The following is a 20,960-nucleotide window of genomic DNA, read 5'->3' on the forward strand; positions in this document are numbered from 1 at the left end:
TACTATTAAAATGAAAAAATCACTAATTTGTGACCAATTTTAAAATTTTTTAATTTTTTTATGAAAGATGGTAAAAAAATTATAACTCGCAAAAAAATGATCATAAAGAAATGATGTTTGGACTGAGACATCTTTGACTCATCCCAAACTTGCAAAAAACATTTCAAAGAAAAACTCTAAGTTATTTGCAATATATGATCAATTCTTTCAAAAACCTAGGTTTCCCCCTCCAACTTAACCTAAAAAAGGGTTAACCTTGAAAAATCAAAGAAAAAAGAGATGCAAATCAAGACATGGATCCCACTAAGTGTACAAAGTGTATGTAGTAAAAATATCCACCCACTTGCTTTAAGTAGAAATACCAAAACATCAAACAAAACCACATTAGATGTTAGTCATTTCTAAAATGTAACAAAATAAGTAATTCTTACTACAACCTCTAATGAGCTAAAACAAGGGCACCAAATAACCTTATTTGATTTTCTCTTTAAGATTATTGTGGGTATTCTCTCCCGACTCAATGAAATGAAATCTATTGTGCAAAGTAGTTAGAAATATAAAGACTGAAGGATTTGAGAACAAGCATGAGAAACTTTCTCCAAATCTTGCAATGATGTGCAAGTGCAAGATCTATTGAGGAGATAATAAACAAGCAAGATGATGCAAACTAACTAAGAATAAAAATGCACATCCAAACTAAGCTATAAAGTCAAAACTACACTACCATACAAGAATTGAAACCTAAGTTAAGAATGAAAGTGCAACAACTATGCTCTAGAATTGAAATCGTGAGATGTTAATGCTTGAATGCTAGCATGCTAAGTGCTCAAGTGCTTGATGATTATTCTTACAATATTATGAATATGATGACTATTAGCGTAATAAAGAAGGAGATGTTAATGGAAAGAAATGAGTAGTTGAGATTAAGGGGCAAAAGAATGAAGGGGTAAGATGAAGAGGCAAAAGTGCGAAAGCTAAGATTAAAAGACAAAAAAGAATAAGTGGCTAGGATGACGAAGCAAAAGAGAAGAAAATAAGATTAAGAGGTAAAAAAGAATGAGTGGGTAGGATTAAGAGGCAAAACCATGCAAATGTCAAAGATTCCAACTTAATGGAGAAAAGAGAAAAAAATGAAATGATAGGGGGAGAAAAAAGATAGAGATGCGGCTACCTTGGAAAGGTGATTGTGCACATGATTAAATAATAACACAAATTTGATGCACTTAAATCAAGATTAAGAAGATGATTAAGGTGTAGACAATAATTAGTGAATCTAAGAAAAACAGGTTTAGAAGAATGTTAGCCAAGTGAGGGTAATTAAATAAATAAAATTTATTTAAACAAAGAAGACAAATGAATCATATACTAAAATACTTTTAATTTATTAAAAGGATAATATTTAAATACAAAAGGGGCAATGGATTTATTTAGTTTAAATAAATTTAATTAAATAAATAGAACAATATAATAATATAGCTAATTAATACAATCAATTATAATGTTAAGGACAAATATTAAAAAATAATAATATTAGAGTGTAAAGAATAATTTTAGTTGTCAACATTAATAAGATAATTATGTTCCTCGATCATGTGTTGAGTACTTGTACCAACTCAGATGGGAATGGGAGAATATGCTTACAGTCCATAAAGGACTTGAATATAACATAGTAACCTTGTTTGTATGAGAGGTTGCAAATGCCGCATAAAAGTCACTAGGGGGGTGAGGTCTAGAGAGTCTGCCAAGGTAACTCTAGAGTTGACTCGTGTGATGACACTTCCCTATATGCATCTTAGATTTTCTACATATTTTGGTTGACTATGGGATTAGTTGTATCGCCTTTGTTGTAGGTGTTCTACTGGTCAAGGTAGAGAGCTTTTAGGATTCCTTACCTAGGTTTTGTATTATTATTGATCTTGTGATTTAATATCCAAGTACAACATAATATTATCTCCTTAGCAAAATGGGAGTGGACGTTTGGTCCCATGTGGCTAGGTGGTAGTGATCTTATTACCATTGAGTTTCTGATGTACTTGTACCAGTGCTAGATGATCCTTGTAGCAATTACACTTTCTCACTCATCATTATTGGAGACTTATTTTTATCTCTCATATATTGTATATTGTTTCATGTATCCTTGCATCAGTTGTGATGCTTATGAGATTTGTATTATATTTGTACTTGGATTATTATTACATATTTTGCGACTTGTGTAGCAGATGTTGTATCATTGTGTATATCTTATGGTATTAGTTGCATCTATGTATTCATGTATGTGATGACGTACTTGATTTCTATTCATGGATAGGAAACTTTGTGCGTGTGGTTAATCTAAATAATTAATTGACAGATACACGATTCTATGTTATGGAACCCTTTAGAAATATGATATGTGTTTGAATTGCATGTATGTGTATGTAATATATTTCATTGTATTGCTTCCACATTGTTATCATTATCGTTAAAAATATTTGAAGGAAAAAAAAATGTTCTATAAACTTAGTAACATGTTTAGGTTAATGTCTTCTGGGTTCTTTAGCGGGACGTTACAACCTGACCCTTTAAATCTTGAAATTAGGCAATGCTGAAACTAATAACCCAAACTATTCTAAATCCTTTAAACTCCATGAAATTCACAAATTTGGACTACCACCTAGAAGGTTAAGTGTCTTTATCCTTGTTCTTTGCTTCAGATGCCTAAGGGTTTTCATCTGTGGTCTCTATTTGAGATGCGTAAGGCTTCTGTCATTGTTTGATTTTATATGATATATGTACACTTCCCAACAATGCGCTTTAATTTCAATATAATCACAAATATAATAAACTAACATATTGATATTTTACATATGTACATCACAATTTATCTAACGAAGCTTATTTGTCCTTTTAAAATATATACTTGTAGAATTTAACTAATGCATATGAAATAATCAAATGCCATCTTGGAAAATATTTGAAACAAGCATTTTTAGAAATCATTAGTAATAAAAAGAATTATAATTGAAAAAAATAAATTTAAAATTGAGTGTTAGAAAATAAGCAAAATTATTAATGAGACAGGGTAAGACAAAATGCACTAAAGACAAAACAAAGTCAAACTTTTTTTTCCCAAAAAAACTCACAGTGATTTTTTTTCAAGTTTTTTGTTATTTTTGATTACAAACTGTACAGATCATTAAATGCTAATTTTTTTCTGAAAAATTCATGACGTTTTATGTTTTGAAAATTGGTCATCTCTACACTTTGTAAGGAGGATAGCCGTGTCCCACATTAATGTGCCACTCCTCCACAAAATGGTTTTTAAAATGTCAGCAATTAGCTTCTAGTTCGGAAAAAAAATAATGAACTTGAGAATGAAAAGCCGCACTTAGAATCTGTGACCCGAAAATACCTAACGTCAGAGTCTATATCTAATCACAAACTACCGCTGTTTTTGCATATATCGTGCCCGGGAAGTATTCTTGTGAGAACAAAACAATTGATATGATATGATATGATAGATTTTAATGACGTCCACGAGACTAAAGTAGTCTATGGGACCTATGCGATCACCCTCCCGAGTCAGGAGCGGAACTAGTCAGTTGTAAAGTTTTGGATAACTTGTCTCTCCTTCTCTGAAGTTTGGTAATCAAATCCGCTGCTCTCTTCACTTGATCTTCCTTGAATAAATAGTTGAAGTCCTTGTTCTGCAATATTTTTGTATAATCAAATCTGATGTCATTGTAAGCCAGGTAGTCGTTGACAAAGTGCTACTCTGTCTCAACTATTCTCATATTACAAAATAAACATGTTCTGTCTGCCCACTCTTCCTTTGGAACTTGCCACCGACCAGTTTCACATCGCAGTTGATGTGAACTAGTTCTAAGTTGTGTCATCAACATTTTTGCTTTCCAGTTAATAGGTGCTCTTATATAGGCCTTTTCATCATGACTATAAGTGGGATTAAATTATTTAATGTAATAGGATTTTTTCCGCCCTATGCGTCTTGTCCACAGAATATTGTGAAAATTTTCATTGACAAACTTTTTTATTTTTGTAATGTTATCCGGGCAAATTTGGATGTTGATATCCCATTTTCGCATCCATTTGTCATTTTGCTTCATCCATGTGCTTTTTCGCCTCACAAGTTTTTCCTCTATGATCAACTTGGGCCAACGATGTGTTTCCAGACCTTGGGTTTTCTTTAAGTAGCTTATCATTTGGACCAAAGCAACGGCTTCTAATGGATAGGAACCCACCTCTGCCAAAAGGATCTCATACGGAACTGTGGTCTTGACTTTAAGATTGCATGTGATGAAGTGTTTTTGAATTCTTTCTACTTGCTGCCATTTCTGTTCGGAAATACTACCTCCCCACACTTCACATCCGTATAAAATAACCGGAGTGATCAACAAACCAAAAAAAAATTTCATGGTCGTCCAATCCCATAATTCTGCGTTCCTGCACTTGTTTTGTAAAGAGTATAATGCCTTCCAGCCCCCTTGGATCCTTTTTGATCTGCAAGTATCCTAATTGAATTTGTTATGAAAATCGATGCCCAAGTATTTGTACTCTTCCACAATCTCAAGTGGGCTATTTTCCAATAGAAACTCGTCTTGTATGCTCCTATTCTTCTTCAGCGAGAAGATCATAATTTTGGTTTTACTAGTGTTAACTTGCATTCCTACTTCATGACAAAAATTTTCTAGTGCTGTCAAGTGCTCTTTCAAACCTTTAGTTGTTCTAGCAAGAATTATGAGATCATCTGCATATAAGAGCAATCTTATCACAAAGTGGGCTAGTTGCACCCCCTCACCATTGGTCTTGTTTATCCATTCTTCTAACTTGTCAATATAGAGCCCGAATAATGTTGGAGATAGTGAACACCCTTGCTTAACCCCGATCTTGCTATTAAAATTTTCTGATAGCCCTTCTGTCATTCTGATTTTAGCTTTGACCTGCTCATATAATCTGTAAATTGCTGACCTAAGTTCTTTAGGAACTTCCAACTCTTCCATTCTATCCCATAATTTATTACGTGGCACTGTGTCGAATGATTTTTTAAAGTTCACAAAACAACAAAAAGCCTCGTTCCCCGAAGTGTCCCAAACTTTCTCAATCAAGTATCTAAGAGTGATGCCATGATCTATAGTAGAGTGCTTTGGTCTAAAGCCCGCTTGCCCTATTGCACATTTGCCTTCTGTTTCAGCCTAGTTGCTGATTTTTTGTTCTACCAAGCTGCCAAATAACTTGCCAAAAAGTGGATTGATCATGATGGTTCGGTAATTAGAAGGATTATTTATATCTCCACTTTTGTGGAGTGGGATCACCACACTTGTTGTCCATTTTACAAGGAAACCTTCTCTATTGACAGCGTTGAAAATTTTAGTGATGTGTGGTGTGAGGGTTTCAACACCCCATTTTAAGTATTCAGCTTGAAGCCCATCTATATCTTGCGCTTTACCGGCAGCTAACCTCCTTATGCCTTGGATAATATCCTTTTCGCTGAATAACTCCCCTGTAGTCTTTGTTTCCATGGTTCTACGTTCTCCTAGATCACACTCATAGAAAGTCTTGGCATATTCCAGCCATTTGGTTCCTGTTATGTTGTTCTCTATTTGAGTTTTTCAATTCTGAAGTTCTTTCCAAAACTTTCTGGGGTTGTTTTTACCAAGATTAATCAACTCGATTCTTCTCTTATTTACATACTCTCCTTTCTTCTTTTTAATCAGCTGATCATACTCCTTTCTACTTTCTTTATTTATGTTCTTTTTCCAATTTCTTTTTACTGTTTTGCATTCTTCATCAAACCATGGATTAGCCGGAAAAGTGTTCTTGGCTTCTCTTGTGGCCTTAGATCTTTTACACTCCTCCAGTGCTTTAATGATAGTAAGAACAAGATTATCCTTGTCCATGAAATGTTGTTTATCAGACTCGGGATGGTTTCCCGGAACTCTAGATAGCCGCAAAAGAGAGTTTTGGAAAGTAGCATGGTTTTCTTGTGTCATTAAAACTTTGTCGATCGAAATCCTCTTCCTCTTTTGTAAAGGTTTTGGGACAATATGTTGATCTTTAAAGTGAGTGGCCACCCTTATCAAAATGGGGTTATGATCAGATTTTAGCTCCATGGGGTAGTCCTCTATCTCAAAGTTAATTATCTTTGCGACATATTCTTGCGAGCATATTACATAGTCAACAACACTTTGTCCATTGTATCTTTTGCATGTGATTCCACCTGATTTAGGCCACTTTTCCAAACCATTACATATGACCATGTTATATAGGCAGCATAAACTTAGTAATTCAACACCAAAATGATTAATCTTTCCCATGCTATCCTGCGAAGATCTTTCCCATTTTTGTGTCCCTTCTTCTTCAAGCCAAACTGGGTTTCTGCTTTCATTGTAGCTCTCCTTAAGATTGAGAGTTTGGTTGTTTGCTGTTCTAGCATTGAAATCCCCTATTATCATTATTTCCCCTAGAGAGCTAAAGGCTGCTATGTCTTTTTTGAGTGCAGCGAATGGGTCTTCTCGATCCAATCTATGCTTTTTATACATTTTTGAGCCTTTTGGGGTGAAGTAACAGACAACCACCCTCGTAGTAATCTGATTCTCTATTATTTTAATCCAAATATACTGCTTATTTACATCTTCTTTCTCTAAGTTTACAAATCTGCTCCAAGTTTCTTTTATTAGAATGGTGATGCCTCCATGCCATTTACCATTATCTATCTTTTCATTCCATAGTGATACCTTCTTATACCCTTCAAAATCTGGAACCCTACATCCATCATGCTCATGTGTCTCGGTAAGCATAATGATGTCATTATCTTTAGCTATCGGCCCTAACCTAGGTCCTCTTCTCCAAGGATAACCTCTACAGTTCCAACTAACTATAGTTAAATGTTCTTGGGTGGGCTCGAGTTCCTATTTATTGCGTGTGATTTTGTCGCTAATTTGGGATTTGCCATTTTGTAGCCATGCCCACTTGCCATTTTCTCTCGCTGTTTTCACTTTTTCCCATTCCTTCCTCCTTTCTTCTTGCTGAGTTACGGTGAGGTCATCATCAAGATATATGTGTGTGCCTCTAAGAAACTTCCTCTTGCCGAAAATGCTGTTTTTACCTCTTGTATTCCTCATTGTCACTCTAACATGTCTGTCTTTGCCTCCTCTAATCCATTTTCCGATTCTTTGTGCTTGTATGGTTGTTCCATACCAGTCTAATTGGTCTTTAAAGAAGTCTTTAACTAAATCCGTTGTTTTCTCCTGTTCTCCATAGTCTCGTAGTCCTTTGATGATAATATTTGCTGCTTTCTCATTTCTTTCTTTTTCCTCTCTAATTGTCTCCGAACTTGCTTTTCTATGTTGTCAATAGGAGTATTTGCTGGTCCTTTTACTATGTTAGCCCATGATCTAACTTCTTCAATTTGTTCTCTGAGTTGATTCTCTTTTATTTCCATATTGGCCATGGCATCTTGTATATTTTTCATTTGCGGAGTTTTATCTCTTTCCGTAGCCTCTCCTTCTCCCATAGTACTTGCTGCTGTCCTCTTTTCTCCTACTTCTTTCTTTAACAATATTAATTCATACTCTCCCTTTTCCATATTAAATTGCAATTTTTGAATTTGTTCTCTAAGTGACTTGACCTCCGCTGTCAATTTGCAGTTATCCTCAGTAACTCTTTTCATTGTGATACTTTCTATCTGGCTCCTCTCTTCAAAGGCCCACACCCTCTCCTTCATAGCTACCAAATCGTTTACAAAGATGTCTGGATACCACGTCATAGGTGTCCTTGTGGGGCTGTAACTATTTGGTAGCCCATCTTCCACTGTGTCTATCACCTGAGAATTATTTGTCTTCTCTTTACCGTTAGTATCTCTGATATTATCAAATCACTTAATTGTTTTAGAGATTTCAGTCAGTCTCATATTTATTTCTGCCTCCCTTGAGCTGTCTGAGGTATGTGGAATCAGTTTCGGAAGTAAAGTTGCTAACTTCCCTCTTTTTGCATTTTTAAACTTTCGTATCTTTCTCCACCTAATTATTCTTTTATATTGCTTGGCATTCACATAGGTGTAATTTCCTCCTATGGGCGGTCCACTGGCTTGTGAGAAGCTCAAAGTGTTTGTGGATAAATTACCATTTGTTCCTCCAAGATTGAATGAACTTGCGTGTCCGGCTGAGGGTCCTGGAAGAATGAGGAAGCTCCCTTGATTCCACTTGATGATGCTGCTGTGCTTTAAACTATCCCCGTATGTCAAGACCAAGCCATTGTTTCCAGAGATGTCATTGTGTTTCGTAGCTTCTCCCAGATTAGTTTGTTGTTCTGCTGTTACAGGTGCCCTGACTATCAGATTCTCTACCACCCTGTTACTGACAGATCCTGTGTTTTGCAAGGTGGACCCACCAAGTTCTAGGTGTGTCTCTATTATCTTTGGTTGATCAATCAATGATACTTGTACAAGTATCTTCTCTGCAGGTGTTTTTGTGATTTCCTCATTTGTTCCTTCCATGAGGGCACACTGGTGCCTTGATATAGATTCTTTATGTTGTTTTACCGTTGTAAATTTACCAAAGCCAGGAGCAATAATAAAGGAAGCCCAAACAGGGGTACACTGAAATGTAAGAGGTAAAAATAAAAGAAAAGGCGTACCTGGAATCTACCTCTAGAAGCTCGCAAATATGGACCCACTAGTAATAACAAAGCCTTTAGCACTAGTTGAATGGGCCCACTGGTTGTCAAGACTGCCGACCAAACCAAATCTGCCCCTGCACCGATTGCCGCTGTTGTCGACCCTACCTTGAGAGAAGAAACCCTTGATACCTGCGCTACCTATGTAATGTGATCCTGCCTACGTAATGCACCTGTTTTATCCGCTCCTTTTATCCCCTACTGCCTACTGCCTACTCGTTGCTTAGCAGCATTCTTTGCCAATTTGGACGAGTCCGATTCACCGTGTGGACGAGTCCGATTCTCCTCTGTTACAATATGCCTATAGTCGAAATACATTTTGAACGGTTTGCTTGACTTATTACTTTTCCTGAAAATGAACCGGAGAATCAGAAATTGCTTGCTTTCGAAGAGATTTATGACATCAGATATTTCCAAGTTCTCCGCTTGTGCCATTTATTGAATACTAACTTTGCTGTGAATTTGTGGGCAATGACGAGAATCGAACCAACGTGCATACCATTTTAATTTATCAGTAGATTTGCTACTGAAATTTGAGGCAGCACGAAACGAAAACGAAATGTTATAAATAGCTTTTTGTCTAGGAAGAGAGAAAGACAATGCTGCTTGGAAGATTGAAGGAGAAAGCCACTTATCAAAGGAACCCTCTATTCAGCGGCATCTCTTTTGCATTCTTCAATTCGACGGTCCCATCCCAAGAAAAATGGTGGAAGAACCAATGGGGTGCTGTAAGTACAATTTTTGCGTCTTTGTTTTTTCCAACAAATTTTGTATTGCATTACCACTCTTAAAGAAAGCGAGTTTACGAATCCCTTTGCTTGGCTCATGGTTACACTCTATATTGGTTGAAGATTACCAATTACTTGAGCGTCTATAACCTAAAGATCCACGTTTTCATTTTGCCACTCCGTTTTACTTTAATCAATAATGACTTAATAAGCATAGTTGAACATAACCAGCTCAGAGAATGGTATTAGCATGTATTTTGAATTAAAATTTTCCCAATATGACTTAAGTTGATTTCTTCTATTTTTCTCTTCTTTTGTAAATGATTAATGCGGGGCTAGAGAATAAAACTATTAGATTTGTGATTCTTGAATGCTAATACAGTGAAAGCTCATTTTTAAAAATTTATGTAAACCCTAAATTTAATCTAACTGAGACAGGATCAGTTGTCAAATCCCAGTAATGCAAAATTGAATCAAATATCTGCAAAAATTCTTGTAGGGTATTTTCCCACAAGGTTGATTTTACCGTGAATAAATCCACAAAAGTCCCAAGGGATGTCCTCCAGCAAACCCAAATCCTAAAGCATGCCAGTTTTATGATGGATGAAAGTAGGAAGGTGTCGATGATCCCTGTTTGGATGTCTAGCAAATTGCTGGACCAATATGGCAGAGTGGAGTAGACAGTCTTAGACCAGCGAGGGAAGATCAATAAACAGAAGATTGCCAAGCTAGCCTTGACGCAGAATAAGAGTTGACTTGTGGGCTTCCTTAATTTTTCCTGGGATGAAAATAATTGCAGGAGCTAAATTTACATAATATGAAAGTATAATCTTAACAGCAATAAGAAAGAACCCTTACTAGTTTGCTTTAAGGATGCAAATGGCCTCAGTTATTGCTGTAGGGGGTCATGCGCTAGAGTGTTTTGTAGAAATGATTCAAATTGGTTAGGATAATAAGGTTTAAAACAATTTATAGGTTGATTATATATCAAGTGGGAGGCAATGATGTCACACCTTGTTCAAAGAAATCCCTAATATCCAAGACTACAGAAAGAGAGCCTTTAAAGCACCACAGAGATGCCCAAGGTGCGAATTGTGGTGATGCCATGAATACTTCAAAGGACACCACAGATTCTTTGAAATTCATTTGATGGCATCACAGATAGGTCCTGGGAGGTATTAAAAGAGCTGAAATGATCATACAGAGTAAGAAGGTGAAACCTATTTCCTAGGTTGTTATATGACAAGTTGGATATGCCTAGGAGAATGATTGAAAGCCATGATGCAGCTTGGTAAAATGACGGTGGACATGCTTGCAACAAAGTTGCTATGTATGTTTAAGAGTCATCTTGGGGTTTCTATCATTAGGTCAGAATACTACGAAATTCTGATCAGAATATAAAAATGCCATAAACAAAGTACACACAAATCACTCAGTTAACACTAAGGACTGCAAAAAAGAATACTTAACTTTTTCTGCTAGACAAGGTATGCATTTGCATATGTTATCTAGTTGAAGATGGATGCAAGTTAATCGTGCTACTGAAATGTAGAAGAATGATATCAAACATAATTACTGTAATTTCTGGAATCAAGACCTTTGCAGTTAAGAAATTTTTGTTTATGAGGGAATGTGTTGAAGTTGTGCTTACGACCACAGGCATGCGAATATTAATGTTTTCACTTTTCAGATACGGTCAAAGATGCAAACTGTTGCTTTTATAGAGCACGTTTTTACAGAACATTTATTTCATTTTTAGTCTCTGTTAGTGCCTGGAAATTGCTATTACAGAAGTGTTATATACTGTTTAGTGATGAGGAATTTAAAAAATAGTAAAATAAATGCATCCATTTGTAAGCTGTCTTTGTTTATTTAAGTCATTGTCAAACATTTCCAGGCAAATGTGTTTTTAGTGTGGCAAATGTTTTTAATTTTTATTAGTCATTTACATTAAATTTGTGTGCAGGATGTACCTGGGAATAAAGATGCATCAAAGGTATGCTGTTTATGAAATTTATTACAACTTTTAGTCTTTCCCACCCATTAATATGTAATTTATGCATGCTCGATGAAGTGATTTGCAAAGATATGATCATTTGATGTAGCTTGTAGCTTTTTTTCCAATTGTTTATTTGATTATAGTATGTACTGTAAAATTCTTATCATCAAATATTCATTTTAATATGAAAAATATTGAGGATTGTTGTCCATTGCTTGAATTTTTATGGGTGGTTTTCAATTCTTCTGAATTAAAATCATTTTTGGCCATTGTGGATAATCTTCAACCTTTGTTGTAGGTATGAATATTATTCAAGATTGGGTAATGAATACAAAACAAGTTTATGATCTATCTCTTAATACTAATTTAGTTATAACATATGAATTTTAAGTGGTTAGTCTTCTTGATAATAGTTTAATATACATACATACATGCATGTATGTATACATATATACACACACATTTGTATGCTTTGACAACTAATAGTGCATCAAATAGTAAGACACTTTGACATCGAAAGTATGGGCACCTAAACATAATTTACCTTTCTTAGTTAGCTTGCGATTATGTTAAAAAGGAATCACTTGACATAGAGTAGGAATTCCAAGGTGTTCATTAAGCTTGCCAAATAGGGAAATAGAACAAAGATGGATATGCTTGGAGATTCTGAAGAATCCTATACCTAGCCCAGGTATATGTTAGGCATGAATGCTTGATATTGTTGTATGGGGGAGTTTGTTAGTCTACCAGAGAGATGATTGAGTGCTTATGTGTCGCATTCATGACTGTGTTTTTCATTAATGTCAACATATCAGTTTTCTGGATAGTTCAGCCAGAGTTGCAGAGGAAAATTCGTTCGGGGAGGTTCGTGGTCAGAGAGTTATGTTTTGCATACTTTGAGGAGAATTTAGGAACATGTTTTGATGCCATGTCTTATGTTTGCGGAAAGAGATATGTAGATTTGCATGAGTTACAAAAGTTTTTGTGGAGATTGCTCTCAGAGTGAGTTTCTAGTGAGTACTGGTAATTGTGTTTTATCTTTTTGGTTAGGTTGAAGATCGATTAACGGGCTTGGATTATGGTAGAAGACATGTTCAGGATGCTATGGTTAACATGGCAAAATCAGATTATCATTCTGTGATGAGTTGTGAAGATTGTTCAACGTGTTGCTCATAGGGGGCCGACTATTGTTAATATCATTCTGGGAAGTGTTATTTGTGATGTAACATACAATGTAATATCTTAATGAGGTCCTATACTATTTATTGTAAATTGAGAAAGCCTCAAGGCCGACTCAATACTTGTTTTAGGACTTGGTATAAAGGAAAGTTTGTTTCCTTAGTTGTAAGTGTGGGATTAGATCAAGTAAGATCATTATGTTGCATATAGGAGCTTGAATGCGAGTTTGGCTGTGATCTGAGCATAAATTGATGTTGAGGATGTACTATGAACTTCAAAGGAACTATTTTGGCAAAGGAGTTGCCATTTAGTTAGTTCATGCACTTGGATATGCTATCCTAAAGATTGTTTAGTGAAGATAGACTTGAGGCTATTTGAACAATGGGTTCAGTCGTCCTTCTTTCAGCTACTAATAGGGTTGGTACAACTCCTAACAGAGTTGGAATCTCTTGTTAGGGATTCAAAGTCTCCCAATAGGGACTTATATGTACTGATTGTATTTCATTGGCTCTTAACAGAGTACATCCTTTCACAAGGAACTTTATATTAGCGCATCATCTTGCAGGCATTGTTCCCACCGAGGTTTTCCCTTTGATAAGGGGTTTCCTAGTTAACAAATTTGGTGTTATTGTGCATGGTTATCTTTTTGTTGTTATTGGATCTTTTGATTACATGTTTCAGATTTGATAAAGTTATTAAGATATGCTTTGAGCACATAACTAATTCACCCTCAATCAGTTATCTTGGTGGACTTTACTTTCTAACAATCAAGTCCTTGAAGGAAAAGTTTAACAACTTAAGGAGATCTATGGCAACTTCTTATTTCATGAAAGTAAGTTTGAAGTTTGATGGAGTATGTTATGACAGTTGGAAGGAAAAGATGAAGACTTACTTGATGTGCATGGGTCTAGAATTTTGGTTAGTTATACTTAAGCAAAAGACTATGATAGATGGAAATAAGCTTGACTCCTGTGAACAAGATGGTAAACATCTGTTTATGCAAAACATGCTTGCTAAAGAAGCACTATTGTTAGCTCTTCCAGAATTCGAATATGTAGAGGTAAAAACTTTTTGCACATGAAATTTGGCTTAAATTGTTGAATATGTTTGAAGGTGATGAATATGCAAAGAAGTCTAGATTGCAAAGTTGGATATGTATGTTTCAAAGTGCTAAAATGCAGGAAGATGAAATTATAAGAGAATACTTTAATTGGATATATGAGATTGTTGCAGGAATTAGAAGTTGTGGTGGAACAAAGATAGAAGATGAGATTGTGTGGAAGATTCTGAAAACCTTGACACCTGCTTATCATCAGAAGGCACAAATGATTGAAGAAGTTATTCCTTGCACACCTAACTTTATCAAATAAACTTTCCTTGGAAAGTTGTAGGCATTTGAATTATGGATAAAATAGAATAAGTTACTACCTAGAGTTGAGATTGCTTTTAGCGTGCATAGAGACAAATTTACACTTACAAGAAGTGTGAGTACAAGTGGAGATTATGCTAGAGTGAAAGAAGAAGAAGACAAGAAGATTGATGAAGGACTTGCATTGCTTATGAAGAGGGAACGTAAAGGTAAGAAAATTCTTGTTTGTTTGATATGTAAGGAACTTGTTATTTATTCATCTAAATGTCCTAAGAGAGCAAAGAAGAACAAGCCTTACATATCTAGAATTTCAAAAGATTGCTTCTTTGTTAATGAAGATGATGAAGTTGATTTTATGATGGTAAATTTCCTAGATGATAGTGACGATGAAGATGATGAGATAGGATTTTTTGCTATTAAGGAAGAAAGTTATGAGAAAGAAGAAGTAAGAGAAGAAAAAGCCTTGGTATCACATGTTGAAAAGAAAAAGTCTGATTGGATTATAGATAGTGGATGTTCTCATCATATGACTGGAGACATGAACAAATTTGTTGAATTCAATAGTTATGATGAAGGAATAGTTAGAGTTGGAAATAATGCAACATGTCACACTAAAGGAGAAGGATCTATTATTCTTGATGAAAAGACTAACATTGAGGACGCTTACTTTGTAGATGGATTGAAACATAATATTTTAAGTACTGGACAACTTATTGACAAGGGATATCAGTTGCAGTTTACAGAGAAGACTTGCATTATCAAAGATAAATATGGCACACTAATTGGTATAGGTACAAGAACAAGAGGAATTTTTTTTTCTTCAGTTGGACCCTATTGAAATGACATGTTTAGTTGCTAAAGTGGATGGCAGTTGGTTATACTATAAGAGATTTTGTCTCATTGACTTTGATAACATTGTGAAGAGCAGTGCTACACTTGCAATTAGAGATTTGCCTAAGATTGTGAAACCTTCTAATATGATTTGCAAAGAATTTGTGATGGCAAAGTAGAAGAAAAGCTTATTTTCAAGAAGAATGTTTCTACTACAACGAGGTTGGAGGTTGTGCATACAAATTTGAGTGGTCCTACAAGGACAAGAGCATATAATGGTGAAAGGTACTTTATGCTTCTTATTGATGATTTTACTAAAATGATGTGGGTAGCATTTCTTAGAGAAAAGTTTGAAGCTTTTGAAAAATTTAAGATATTTAAGAGTAGAGTTGAGAATGAATCTAGTTTGAAGATTAAGTGTTTGAGATCAAATAGAGATGGAGAAATTATTTCAAATGAATTTAACATCTTTTGTGAGGTTAATGGTATAAAGAGACAATTTTCAGCTCCTAAGACACTGCAACAGAATGAGATAGCAGAAAGAAGGAACAAATCAGTGACTGAAGCAACTAGTGCAATGATGTTTGAGAATAATGTATCACATATCTTTTGGAGAGAAGCAGTGAACAATGCAATATGCACAATGAATAGAGTGTAGATTAGACAAGGCCTAGCAAGACATCTTATGAACTTTGGTTTGGACATACACCTACTGTGAAATACTTTAGAATCTTTGGAAGTAAGTGCTATATTAAAAGAGATGATAATATTGGAAAGTTTGATTCTAGAAGTGATGAAGGAATGTTTATTGGATATTCATTGAAGAGTAAAGCATATAGATGTTTAAATCAAAGATTGAAGACTATTATTGAGAGTGCTAATGTGAGAGGTGATGAAAAGTCTAGAATTCAAGGAATAATGCTTGATTCTGATTTCGATGGAGAGACTAATCAAAGGACTAAGAATCTGAATGTTAAGTGATAATTTTTTTATGAAACTGATACTGATTTACAAACTGAATTACAAAGAGAAGAACCAAGAACTAAACCAAGAGAAGAAATCAAAATTGGACAAGGAACACCTAATGTAAATGTTGCAAAGAATCACCTTGTGAACCAAATCATTGGAAGTGTAAACAAAGGAGTGATGACAAGAAATAAGGTTAGTGAAGAATTATGTTTAATATCTCAAGTTGAACCTAAGAGTGCCGACGAAGCTTGTAAAGATGATTATTGGATAAAAGCTATGATAGAGAAATCAAAGCAGATTAAAAAGAACAAAACTTGGGAATTGGTTCCTAGACTCAAACGCAAGAATGTTATTGGAACTGAGTGGGTATTCAGAAATAAGATGAATGAGCAAGGTAAAGTAGTGAGAAACAAAACAAGGTTAGTTTGCAAAGGTTATATTCACAACAAGAAGTAATTGATTTTGAGGAAACTTTTGCATTTATTGCTAAATTAGAGGTAGTTAGAATGTTTTTGGCTTATGCAGCTAACAAGAATTTCAAGGTTTATCAAATGGATGTTAAGTCAGTCTTTTTTAATGGAGAACTTGAAGAAGAGGTATACATTGAACAACCTGATGGCTTTCCTTTAACAATAGAAAAGGATATGGTTTGTAGATTGAAGAAAGCATTATATGGACTGAAACAAGTATTTAGAGCTTGGTATGCAAGGTTGGACAAACATTTGATCGATTTGGGATTTGTGAAAGGTAATGCAGATAGATTGTTGTACTTAAGGAAGAATGGAGATGGTTTGCTATTTATTGTAATATTTATGGATGACATCATTTTTGGAGGTAATGATGAAGTTAGCAAGACAAATCCAGAAGAGATGAAGAAAGAACTTGAGATGAGTATGATTGGTGAGATGAAATATTTCTTGGGATTGCAGATTGTTTAGAATAAAGATGGCATTTTCATTTAACAAACTAAGTATCTTAAAGACTTATTGGCAAGATTTGGATTGGAGAATTGTAAACCTGTTGGAACACCTATGGTGACTGTATGTAAGTTATCAAAGCAAAGATGAAGCTACTAGTGCATTGCAAATGAGATACATATCTATGGTTGGAGGATTGCAATATTTGACATATACTAGGCCTAACATAGCTAATGCATTTGGAATTGTGGCAAGATTTCAAGCTGATCCTAAAGAGATACATCTTGCAATAGTAAAAAGAATATTTAGATATTTCAAAGAAACTTCAGATTATGGGCTATGGTATGACAAATCACATGATATCACATAATGTGCATACACTGATGCTAATTGGGCAAGAAGTGTAGATGATAGAAAAAACACCAGTGGTGGAGCATTGTTCTTGAGAGGAAGATTGGTTTCTTGGCTAAGCAAGAAATGAGATTGCATTTCACAAAGTACAACAAAGGCATAATATGTAGCAGCCACAAACAATTGTAATCATATAATTTGGATGAAGCAAATGTTGAAGGATATTGGAATTGAGTTTGCTGAGCATATTATCATACATTGTGATAACACAAGTACAATTAACATGTCAAAGAATCCAGTGTTACATTAAAAAATAAAGCACATTTTAATTATCACATTTTGAGAGAAAAAGTAGCAGAGAAAGAGATCAGGTTGGAGTATGTTAGCACAAAGGAGCAGATAGCTGACATATTTACTAAGGCTAAGGATACATTTGAGTACTTGAGAGGTATGCTTGGGGTCATGCTCGAACCTTCTTCAAAGTAGTTGATGCAGAGATTGCATCAGTCCAATATAAATCAGAGCACTATTCTTTTGTTTGGATTTGATGCTTGATGCTTCTTCTAAGGGGGAGTCTCTGTGTCTGAGCAGAGTCATTAAGGGCTCTTGGTAAAGGTTTTTAATAGCATCTTTGGGCATTTGAGCTTTTGTAGATTGGATTAGAGATGATTGAACTTTGAGAATTGGCATAATGACATCCTTTGTCATTGATGTCAATGGGGGAGAGTAATACATGAAAAACCTTCTTCGTGCATGAGGGAGAGTAATATCTTAGAGCTAGCGGGGGAGAGATGTACATTGCTGAGGAGAGAAGAACACGAATAAATCTTTACAAATTGTTTGTTTACATTCATGGGCAACATGAATAGGGAGTAAATGCAGATGACAAAGAAATATATTTTTGGTATTCATGGTACTTTGATGTTTTTCATCATATGTTGCCATCAATGGCAAAGGGGGAGATTGTTAAGCATGAATGATTGATGTTGTTGTATGGGGGAGTTTGTCAGTATGCCAAAGAGATGATTGAGTGCTTATGTGTTGCATTCATGACGGTGTTTGTCATTGATGTCAACATATCAGTTTTCTGGATAGTTCAGCCAGAGTTGCAGAGGAAGATTTGTTCGGTGAGGTTTGTGGTCAGAGAGTTATGTTCTGCACACTTAGAGGAAACTTCAAGAACTTGTATAGATGCTATGTTAATGTTTGCGGAAAGAGATTCAAATTTGCATGAGCTACAAAAGTTTTTGTGGAGATTTCTCTTAGAGCGAGTTTCTAGTAAGCGAGTATTGATAATTGTGTTATATCTTTCTGGTGAGATTGAATATCGTTCAACAGGCATGGATTATGGTAGAAGACATGTTCAAGATGCTATGGTTAACATGGCGGAATCATATGTTTATTCTATGATGAGTTGTGAAGATTGTTCAACGTGTTGTTCCCAGGAGGCCGACTATTGTTGATATCATCATGGGAAGGGTTATTTGTGATGTAACATGTAATGTAATATCTTAATGAGGTCCTATACTATGTATTGTAAATTGAGGAAGCCTCAAAGCTGACCCAATACTTGTTTTAGGACTTTGGTAGAAAGGAAAGTTTGTTTCCTTGGTTGTAAGTGTGGCACTGGCAATAGATCAAGTGAGATCATTATGTTGTATATGCAAGCTTGAGTGCAAATTTGGCTGTGATTAGAGCAGAAATTGATGTTGAGGATGTATTGTGAACTTCAAAGGTACTGTATTGGCAAAGGAGTTGCTGTTTAGTCACTTCATGCACTTGGATATGTTATCCTAAAGATTGTTTAGTGAAGATACTCTTGAGGCTATTTGAACAGTGGGTTGAATTATTCTCGTTTCAGCTCTTAACAAGGTTGGCACAACTCCTAACAGGGTTGGAATCTCCTAACAGGGATTCAAAGTCTTCTACCAAGGACTCATATGTACTGATTGTATTGTGCATGGTTATCTTTTTGTTGTTATTGCATCTTTTGATTACATGTTTCAGATTTGATAAAGTTATTAAAATATTCTTTGAGCACATAACTGATTCACCACCTCCCCCACCCCCCAGTTATCTTGGTGGACTTTGCTTTCTAACAATATATGCTTGTATTAATGAGTAAGGCATTGATTATTGGCACTAAGTAGTCCCTTTGATGATCCTAGTAAGAAAATGTAGGTGCTTTTCTTGAAATCAAAGTCAAATGTTATTAAGGAATTTCAAAATTTTAGATCCTTAGTAGAGGAAGAGTTTGGATGTGACATCATGACTCATAAACTAAAGACACCAAGCATCTCCAAGATAAATATTAAAGAGTTAGAAAGCAAGGTGAGGACAAGTTTTTGTAGCTTAGTATTTATCTACTTATCATGCATGTGAAAGACTCCAAATTCCAAATATTGTACTTAGGGTTTGAGTCTGTCTGCCTCTCTTTGCCAAGGTTGAGGAGAATATTTTGCCAGTTGCATTTTGATGCACTTCCATCTCGGCACAATGAGGCCTCTCACTGCAATGTTAGGTACCATCATTTGCATGCATTCATTGAAGCCCTCCATGACCTCTCCATTAGGATCTGCATATGATGGAAGAAGCGGTAACAAGGGTTGAGGAAATATCCCGCTACATGAATGGGTTGGTGGAGTTGATGGCTTCACCTCCTATCAATAATATCCCATATGGGCTGAAATTTTGGGGATGATATTCTAACATTCACTGAGAATAAGGAAGAAACCTTAAGTATATTAGACAATTATTACATAGATTGAAAGAAAAAGAGTTGATTAATTTGAAGAAGTGTTCATTCATGAAGGAGGAAATTGTGTATTTCGGATTTGTGATTTCTGCTGATGGGTTGAAGATGGATTCTGAGAAGGTAAAAGCAATTCTTGATTGGTCTACACTTGAGAACGTTGGGGAAGTTAGATCATTTCATGGATCGACAAGTTTCTATAGGAAGTTTATCAGAAATTTGAGTTCAATTTGTAATGCTATGACTGAGACAATGCAAGGAGATAAAAAGGAATTCAAGTGGACACATGGTGTTGATAAGAGTTTTGAGACTTTAAAACATAAGGTTGTTGAATTACATATGTTAGCTTTGCTTGATTTCAATAAAGTATTTCAAGTGGAATATGAGCAAGTGGTAATGCAAGTTAGGAAGGTAAACCTGTTGCTCTCTTAATGAGAAACTGAATGATGCTAAAAGGAAGTATTTTGTTTATGATCAAGAGTTCTATGCTATTGTTCAACCTTTGAAGAAGTAGAGACATTATTTGATTCCTAAGGAGTTTGTGTTGTACACTGCTCATAAGGCTTTATAGTATTTGGGAAGTCAACATAAGTTGAATCAGAGAAATATGAAGTGGGTTGAGTACTCGCAAAATTTCACATTTGTGATCAGGCATAAGAGTGGAGTATCTAACCGAGTTACAAATGCATTGAGCAAAAGGTCTTTGTTACCCAAGATGAAAGTTGAAGTTCTTAGCTTTGATGAGATGAAGGATTTGTATGAGACTGACCCTAATTTTTTTGAGGCAAGGAGAGAGTGCGGAGGACCAGTACTAGATCAACCGAGCAAGTATGAAGATTATCTCATTGAAGAAGGTATGTTGTTCAAAGGAATTTAGTTATGTATACTCTATGAAAGTTAATTTGATAAAGGAAAAACATAGCGGTGTCTTGGCAGGACATTTTGTTATAATTAAGACATTTGGTTTGGTTAAGGAGAAGTACTATTGGCCTTAGTTGTACAAGGATGTTCGGAAGTTTGTCAAGTTGCAAAAGGAGTAAGTTAGAATATTGGGTTGGATACACCTATTTCAGTACCCAAGAAACCTTGGAGTGATATTAGTATGGATTGTGTTCTTGGCTTACTAAGGACATCAAGAGGGAGTGATTCTATCTTTGTTGTTGTGGATAGATTTTCTAAGATGACACATTTCATA

The 20,960-nt window shown here is 35.2% G+C and overlaps 1 protein-coding gene across 2 annotated transcripts in view; it reads left to right on the top strand.

Moving 5' to 3' along the window:
• The first annotated feature begins 8,719 nt into the window (after window positions 1–8,719).
• Window positions 8,720–20,960, top strand: part of LOC149530774 (uncharacterized) — an 83,341-nt gene continuing 71,100 nt past the window's right edge. The window contains exons 1-2 of one of the 2 annotated variants that reach the window (XM_089809613.1): window positions 8,720–9,398; window positions 11,365–11,394. In XM_089809613.1, the coding sequence (XP_089665739.1) occupies window positions 9,270–9,398; window positions 11,365–11,394 (159 nt within the window). In that variant the 5' untranslated portion in view covers window positions 8,720–9,269. The remainder of the gene's footprint in view (window positions 9,399–11,364; window positions 11,395–20,960) is intronic. The other variant, XM_089809614.1, reaches the window with a different exon arrangement.

The sequence above is a fragment of the Cupressus sempervirens genome, chromosome 11 (genome assembly GCF_028749045.1).
Source record: "Cupressus sempervirens isolate cs-2001-9-10 chromosome 11, ASM2874904v1, whole genome shotgun sequence".
Lineage (NCBI taxonomy): Eukaryota > Viridiplantae > Streptophyta > Pinopsida > Cupressales > Cupressaceae > Cupressus > Cupressus sempervirens.